Genomic DNA, 9,607 nt, shown 5'->3' with positions numbered 1-9,607 from the left:
TTCTACTCTTCCTATCCACATGATCGAGTTTTAACTTTTAAGTGTGAATTGGTGTAAGCTAAGCAATTTCTATTTTTTCATTAAATTTTATAAATCAACCTGAGAACGAGTATAAGGATTTCAATTACAAACTTTGAACAAAATTTCTCAAATCATCCTATTCCCAAGCAATTTCCTATCCTAAGAGCATCTCCATTGAGAACTCTTAAGGGGGGTTCACACGTTTTTCAAAAAAAAAAATATATTAAAATAATTAAATCTTGTGAATCTCTCTCTTGCAAAGTTCTTCCTGGTGAACCCCTCTCTCCTGAGGTTCATCACTGTAGCGTGAGCCCCACATGTCATGGCGGCCCACAATTAGTCTTTTTTTTTTTTTTTTTTTTAAGAAAAAAAAATCAAAAAAAAAATAAAAAAAATTAATAATTAAAAATTGAAAAGGTGAACCCCAAGAGAGGTTCACCAATGGAGATGCTCTAAGTAAGCAACCCAATTACCTGTTATTTGAGTGTAAAACAATGTCATAAACTAGACTTTATTATTTTTGTCTTGTTGTTTCTGCTTTATACAGCCAGCCACTCGTTCTATTTCTATTTATATAAGTTAGTCCTCATCTTCCCTATTTAATAAGGAGAAAGGGCTTTGCTTTAAGCATATCAATTATTTCAGCATTTATATGTGTGTTAATTGGTAACTAAGAATATATAAAACTGATAACTGGATGCGAGATTTCAAAGTCCGGAAATGATAATTCGTACTCTATGGCTAGTAGATAGTGGTTCGATTGTGACGGGTTCAAATATATCGATCTCAAGTTGAAGACTGACATATCAATATAAAATTGTGTAGTGATTGTATAGTACTAAATAAAAGTCTGAAATTTGATACTAGCTATAAATTTAATAAAGGATATAAATATTACTTGTGATACTGATATACCAATATTAATATATCTATACAATTTGCTAAGTGATTTTTAATCTTGAAGTTTACATTAAAAGTTTTTTTACATTAAAAGTTAAAGTAATTAAATTCTTTGGTATTTTAATGAACAATTATATTTAATTAAAGTATTTTTTTATAAATGATTATAAATTAATATAATAAAAATCATCCAGAAACAAAGACATTTTAAAATTTATTAGTTTGGATAATGGATTAAAAATAATTTAAGAAAAGTTGGCCAAAAAATTAAAAAACATATTTTAAAAATAAAATATGATCTCTGTATATACTTTGTTATTATATATATATAAATATTTCAATTATAAAATTTTAAAAATTAAATAATATAAATATTCATAACTAAATATTAATCAAATAGAAATCTTCATTTACATAATTCAAAGAGAATATTGAATGGTTTCAAAAATTTATTTATTATTAAAGAAATTAGTTATCAAAATATGTATAGATGTTCAGTTTAAACATTTTGAGGATATAAAAAAATTATCATCTCGATTTTTTAATTAGTAATATACTAATAAATATATAAAAAGTAATTATTGATTGTATCTACGGAAGAAACATCTAGTAACTATTACAAAAGGTAAAATGCAGAAATTTGATGCACGTAATATTTGATATAATTATTACAAGGTTCTTAAATTTGATACACGTAATATTGATACAATTATTACAATGTTCTTATCTATTACAAATGTCAGTGAGCAGAAATTAGGTCATATTCAAGTTACAAAAAAAAAATAGGTCATATTCTCTAATAAATATGTTCTAACTTTTGACCAATTCTAAGTCTAACAATTAATACTTTTAAATTTAATCTCTAAACACCAGCTTCTATATACTACGATTAGGCCGTGCTCGTGGTATTGAGTATCATGCCGCTCCATTATCATAATTACGTTGCCTTTAATCTTTCACTCGCCACATCGTATGGAACTCATATTTTATTTAACACAAGAATTAAAAAAAAACTATACCAAAAAACCTATAAAAGCCAGTTTATGAATTTATTTGCAATTTAATATATGAAAGCCAGTTTCAAAAAAAAAAAAAACTATAAAAAGTCTCGGTATGAATGTTTTCTCTTTTTGGGGTAAATCTCAGTATGAATTTGCCGGTCCGAACATTTTCTAAAATGGTCACTGGCCCTAAACCAAAATAGAAAATATGTAGAGAAATTTACAAAAAAAAAGTTATACGTAATGGAATTTTCTTTTTTTGCGCATATGTATGTCCTAATCTTGCTTCTGTGACTTGTGCCACGGACCGGGCAATACACCACTAACAGGACATCTGGACATATCTAGATTACTATCATAATTTTAATCAATCGATGGGAATTTCATTTGGTGGAAACACAAAAAATATTAATGCATTTGTATAGTTTCGCTAATTTGAACTTATGTTTATCCCATATGTACATATGGTAAGGAAATAATCATGTAAATTCACAACACGTGTGCAAATAATAAGCAAGCAATTGAGATTTTTTGGGAGGTTTTATTGGGAATTACTGTTAACCATATATAGTTGGAATATTTACGTTTAGCAGAGGTCAAGTTGCATGGGATTCCTCTCATGGGGCCTCACTTCAGAAATTTGAACCAGCTTTTCTAGAACCCTAAAACTACTCCCCTTCTTCTTTTAAAATATTTTATTCATGTGACTAGGCTACAAAGAAAAGCTTCAAGGAATCCGATGTCCATTTTAATTCTACTTAGATCTCAGTGATTTAATTTAATTCTACTTAGGCCTTAATAATCTGATTTCCTTGGATATATACTAGCTAATGTTTCTGTTTCTTATTTTCTATATTACTCTAGTTTTCATGGCCTTTCTTAAATTATCTTTGTTTTTACTGCCATTTATCTCCTTTTCTTCTTATTTGGCTAATATAGCTAATATATACATAGACTGATAGACTCCTCAAATTCGTTAAAGATCAATGTAAAACCGCTATAGATTTCAAAAAAAATTATTTTATACGTACGGCGAAAATAAGACATTCTTGCACACTTTAAGGATGCCTGTTAGGCTGAGGTTTGACCAAAATTCTACTATGCGCCGGCCATTTTCTGTTTACTTTCTTAAAAGACTGACCAATTCAGATTTAACCACTTTCCTTTTCTGGATAAAGTTTTCTTTGTTTTGGGTAAAGCTTAACCAGTTATATTATATGTGTATATCAGTATATGTATAAATGAAAAAGAGACAGATGTGCACGTATATGTATGTGCAGGCTGTTCCCATGCATGTGTGAAACAATGTGACTTAAAGCTTGGGGAGAAAGAGAGGAATCTTGTGTCTTATTGGAAATTGAAAGTTGAGACGGCCATCTATCTTACAGTATATACATAATGCCAATATACATTCTCCAACTTTCTATAAACTCACATCACGAACCAGCTTCTAACAATTTTACTGGTATGTAGTCTTAAAATTTGAACTTGGATCTAGCTAGTCAGATTCAAGCATTTCTATACCCATTGTTTGAATGGAGATCGGTTGAATTTAATATATTGAAGTTAATAGCAAAACTGAAGCATTTGAAGAAAATAATAACCGTCTCAAATGGAATAAAACGTAAAGTAGTTTATCTTCTTCTTTTTTTAAAATAAAAGCAGTTTATCTTTTTTTTAATAAAGTAGTTCATCTTATAACTGAGCTCCACCATATCAGCAAGTACTGTGTGTGTAATGTTACTCGCATAATTAAACAAATGTACAACGTCATAGGTAATGGAGTTACTGAAAACCATGTGTTAATTTAACCAATGGGATAAAGTTTAAACAAGTAATTAAGAACAAAAATGATAGTACTATGGTCAAACTTGGAAATTGTGTAAGAGTAAGACTACCTAAGATTTGATGAGAATGTGTCAGACATCAAAGCGAAGGTGAGTGCTTTAACTCATTGCTATCGACCAGCTCATCCATTCACAAAACTATTACTATAATCCATTTATTTCTCCAAAGTATACTAATACTTTAATTTCTAACAAATTTAACTGGAAGCTTAATACATGTGGTGAACACTGCATCTGGATTCTCATGTTTTTTCTTTCTATTCTCATGTTCTGTAAAAGACAGTTCGCTAGATGTTGCCATACAACGTGCAGCTGATCCTACTCATCTCGGTCAGTTCCTTGCGTCCTCAAGATAAATTGATCTGGTTACTGGTGAAATGTAAGATCAGATCAGGCTAAGTATAATATTCCGGAGGAGATTCCTTTTTATTAAATGGTCCTTCAATTGACAGAGGAACATCTGAAGACTTTGTCCAACTCCAAATATTAAGGCCTTTATAGAAAGTTGCGGTGATTGTTGGGATCCAATTAGTTAACCATATTCAATCAAAATATGTTGTCTTTTTTAACCATACTCATGTTGTCTCCTTTCATTAGGGCCGGGCTGAACTCTCCATTTTATTATTAATCTAAATCAGTAATTGCTCAAAAAAAAATCCATATTCATTCAAACTGATTCATTCACTTGTAAGAAAAATGCCAAAGGTCATTGCCTGATTAAGTAGTTGCCTTTCTTTATACACAACTATAATGTTTATAGTTCAAAAATTCTTACACGAGCTTCATTAGCTTAACATATAGTGTCTGCCTGCCTGATGCTTATGTAAACTCATAACTGGGGGAAAAAGGTTTAAGATTTATTGCTAATGTGAAAACAAAAGAAACTATAGCATTAGTATACACGCTGTCTCACCGTCGACTCTCTCATAGATAAGATAGAACATACAAAGAAGATGAAATCAGTAACAAATATCGACATGGAACGATACAAACTCTACTGAAAAAAAAATCGCAAGACAAGATTTAATATATTTTTTTTAATTTAGCAAGAAAAATAGAGAAACAACATTTTCAGAAGCCTTTGGCACCAGATTCTTTGACAACGGCAGGTTGATCAGCCATGGACAAGCAGTACTTAGCAATCTCTCTGAACTTAGGAACGCTTCTCAGGTCCACCTTCGTCCCGTCTCTCAACGTGATGATGATGTCACCCCACTCTCCGATGAACCTCGGCACAACCTGGACGTCCTTGATCACCTTGTACGAGAAATCGCTCCGTTCTTCTCCTGTGAGCCCCGATATCACCGTCACGCGGAGGTTGGTGAACCTGTAACGGAGGTTAAACGCTCGAGACACGGCGGCTAGCGTCAGTGGGAGCCACAGGATGGTTAGGCCTAATACGAGGTTGGCCAGTAGATCCCCGTAGTGAGCTCCGCCGTCGAAATAGACAGTTTCTTTCTTCGCCGCCGGTTTGGAATCGGAAGGAACGGCGGCGGATAAGGAGGAGGAAGCTAGGAGAAGTCTTCTGTGAATGTGTTTTTGCGGTAATTTAACGGCGGGAGGCAAGGAAGAAGCGGGGAAGGAGGAGAAGGTGGTGGAGAGGAAGAGCGATTTGCGAACGACGGAGGTTGCGGCGGTTGACGGCGGGATTGAGGAAGCAGCCATGATAACAAGCCTTCTTGTTCGTTGTGGAGTGAGCGAGAGAGAGGATGAGTTCTGTGTGTTATTTTTTGCATCCTATCATTGGTACACATTGCGCCACGTGGCCAAAGCTCTATCGAAAAGACACAATCTATCCACATGAGTCCACGTGGCACGTCTTTGTCTATAGTATTCGTTTTGATACACATTTTATAACCAAACCTGACAGTTTCAACTCCAGCGGAGATTTCGTCAAAGGCTTTAGCTTTGGTTAAAGCGTCTTTGCCTAGCACAAATCATGTAGCCAGCATTGATTTCACCACGTCTTGACCACAGAGAAGCTTGAAAGAGAGACGATAGTGATGAGCTAACTGATGATGAGAGGAACTAAAGAGTGTGAACGCTATTTGAAAGGTTCGAAAAAGCTTAGTGGGCTGTTTTATCTTCTGTGGGCTTTTATTATAAACTAGTTTTAATTAATACAAATACACGTACGGTTGACCCAATAAGGTATGAGATTATTTCTCAGTCCAGTCCAGCATAAATAAATAGCCCATAATCACAAATTGTTATTAGAAATTTTTATATGTTAAAACTAGGTGACTTTTCCGTGCTCATGCACGGGTATAAATATTTATAAAATACATTAACTATAACAACCGATTACTATATACTTTAAATTTAAATTAATTTATAATTTTTATGTATAAGTTATATTAATAATATTATATTACTTTAATTAGACATATGATTTTAGATATATTATATCTAGTCGATTTAGTTATTATTTAGGTATATTAGATTACATTTATTTCTCTGAATTCAACTATAATATTTTTTATTACAAATACATTAAATTTTTGATTAATTTTCTTATTTGCATTTAGATTGGTTCTTGTCTTCTTTAATTTTAATATAATCTATTATTTTAGATATAAAGTTGATTAGTCGAGTCACTCATATTGTGAGTATATTGAGTTACATATGTATTTTTTTAAATCAAACTCAAATATAGCTATTTTTATGGTTTACGTGGCAAAACTAATAAAATTAAGTATACAGGTTCCGTTTAGCAAAAATCTAATTGATAATTAATATATAATATTTATATAAATATAATTAAATTATATCAAATTAATTTTAGTTATCGTTTAATGTGCATATATGATCATAATATTTATCAAATTATATATTCATTTATATATATATATTATATATATATTATAAAATAAAATATGATAAATATAAATTTACATACATAAGTAACTCACACATTTTTGAAGCTCCCGAACACATATCAATATTTACAATAGTTAAAGTATTATATAAGTTATAAACAATTGTATGTCTTAAATTTAGTGAAAGGTAATAAACTAAAATTTATTTTAAATAATCTAAAAATGAGAATTCATATTTACTTTTGTATTTTGATTATGGTTATATTAAACTCCACAAACATAAAAATATAAAATTTAAAAGAAAATTTAATATTAGGAAAACATATAATTGTAATAATGAAAAATATAATATATCTACCTCGTTAAAGTACTGTATATAGTGTTATGTTATTTAAAATATTTTATAATTATATGATCAAAAGATCTTTATTGTTAAAACGATAGTTTTTATATCTCTTAAAAAATAAGCAGTAAAAATTGTGATTGTATTTGAGAAATTATATTATATAAGTAAAATATATTTTATAGATCTTTTTCTGTAATTGAAAGATATTATAGTCAACTAAATATATGAAAATAAATAAAATATTTCAATAATACTAATTATAAACTATTTTAGTCAATTAAACATATATCATTTTATGTTACTTAATTATTTTATGTAATCATGTAAAAATTAGATAGATATATCAAAATGTTTCTATTACTTTGAAAAATATATTTTGTATTGTTTAAAATTATGTTTTAAAATAAATAATATTTCGTTTTCTAATATCAAATTTATCTTTCTGAAGTTTATTTTTATAAAATCACAGTATATACAAATACATATTTTATTACTTCAAAAGTATATTTTATGTTATTTAAAAATTTTTTAAAACAAAATATTACTATCTTGTAAAATTTCCTTTTTAATGAAATCATATTATATTATATACATATATTTTCGTTTTTAAATATAAATTTTTACTTTTAAAAATATATGTTATATGGAAAATTTTTAAAAAGGAAACTAAATAAAAAACAATAATTAAGGGTATCAATGTAATAAACCATCATAAAAGTTAACGTAAGCACGACACATAGGAAACTGACTTGTCAAATAATATTATAGAGATAGTCTCTCTTTTTTAAAAAAAAAAAACATATGTTAAAATATTCTTTGGTGATATTAATCATACTAGTCTATACTCTTTAATTCTTTAGCACATAAATTGTGAAAATAAATTCATGCGAAGAGATAAGACATTGTTACTTACTGCGTATTCTTCTTGAAACTTTGCTTTTTATGTAGCAAACCCTATCACAAAAAATGTTTTTTATGTCCATGATGGATAAAACTTGGATTTTATCTTTCCAACCGTCCAAACATGTAAAAGTTTTCTCGTGATAATGTTCTTTTTGTATATTGACTTGCGTAGCATAAAAATAATTATAAAATTGTTCATGAACATGAGAATTACAAAGGAAAGAAAGTTCACGAAAGGAGAAAGAAATTAAAAAAGAAAAGGACGTGCGCCTAACATTTGTCTGATCTGATGTACCGGTAAAAAAACGCATAGAACATTATTATTATTCTTGCATATGAGCCGTTGGCTAAATCGAAACTTACGTCTCTCTTTCTCCATCTCCCGTTGTTCTCTCCATGGCCACGTGTGTCATTTACTTGTTTTTGCAAGCTGGCTGTGTGTCGTATACTTAGCTAGTAAACATTTAAGATTAACTTGAATATATATACAGAAAAATTCTACGTATTGACCGGATCGTATTCGTATATGTTTCGTGAATATACAATCACGAAAACAAAAGTTCATCGCTAGAAATACCAAATAAACTATAGTTTGACAAATAGAAAAGAAATACGAAGAAGACAATAATAGTATTTTTCAAAAGAAATACTCTATAAATGGTATCGATTTCAAAAGAGGTGAGTATGGGTCCCAATAACACCATTATCCTTACCATATATGGTTAAGAACAGAAATAAAAAGGTTTGACTACATGGTCTATCTACTAACGTATATATTCTATTTACTTAGTTCGATTTCAATTTTGTAGCATCGTCAAAGAAAGATTTTGATATTGAGTTGACGTCGATCCGGTGATCTACAACGTGTTTTCATCAATCCTACCTAATTTTCTGAAGTCATTATTTTCTTTTTGTCTTTAATTGACTCTATTTTAATTAGTCTATTCAAAGAATCCCAAACCGAGTTGATATCTCCCCTCTTTCCTAGTTATACTGTTAGTTATTAAGGGGGTGATTAGTTGAGATGTAGATTTAAAATTTGTGTTGTAAACTTTAATTTGCAAAATTAGTTTTTTTTTGTTGCAGATGTATTTATTATAACTGTAAATATATTTCTAGAGCCATATATTTTTCTACAACACAAATTTTTATTTTTGATTGTAACTTTTGCTTTATTTATAGGAGTTTTACAACTATTTTTATTTTTGATTGTAACTTTAAAATTTGATATAAAACATGATTGATAAATTTAAAAGTTGTAGATAAAGTTAAGACAAGAAAATATCTACAACCCAACTAATCACCCTCTATATGTATATAAAATGTGATTATCAGTTCTTTTTAAGATTAAATCATTGATAACATTTGCCATTGTTTCACTAAACATAAAATATATTTTACCCAAAACCCACTGTTATTTGGGTTAATTTCTGGATACTAGTGTCTCTGCACATGTTTTCTGACCGAAGCAAGAACAAAACATTATTGTATGCTAATCATGTACTATTTTTACATGTCTTAACCAAATGATCACAGACTTGGAGCTAACCAAGAGTACTGCAACTTAATTATGAACTTACAATAACGACAATAACAAAACACGCAAGTGTTTTGTTATGGCGATCCAAAAAATGACAGCGTTTTGATCAAAATTTGTTTACTATAGAATACATACTAATTATTTTACATTATCCAAATAAATGGCATGAACATAAAAATAGAAGTCTCTATTAAATTACTCGGCTGCATTCATCTTACATAAACTTTGAT

General features: G+C 29.4%; 1 protein-coding gene across 1 annotated transcript; it reads right to left on the bottom strand.

Annotated features, from left to right (window-relative positions):
• Positions 1-4,605: 4,605 nt before the first annotated feature.
• Positions 4,606-5,712, bottom strand: LOC108841934 (uncharacterized). Its single transcript, XM_018614724.2, has one exon. The coding sequence runs from the start codon at positions 5,432-5,434 to the stop codon at positions 4,841-4,843; it is 594 nt and encodes a 197-aa protein (XP_018470226.1). The 5' UTR covers positions 5,435-5,712; the 3' UTR covers positions 4,606-4,840.
• Positions 5,713-9,607: the final 3,895 nt, after the last annotated feature.

The sequence above is a fragment of the Raphanus sativus genome, chromosome 1 (genome assembly GCF_000801105.2).
Source record: "Raphanus sativus cultivar WK10039 chromosome 1, ASM80110v3, whole genome shotgun sequence".
Classification (NCBI taxonomy): domain Eukaryota; kingdom Viridiplantae; phylum Streptophyta; class Magnoliopsida; order Brassicales; family Brassicaceae; genus Raphanus; species Raphanus sativus.
Note: the sequence above shows the minus strand (reverse complement) of the source record. Positions and strands in the feature narration are given on the sequence as shown.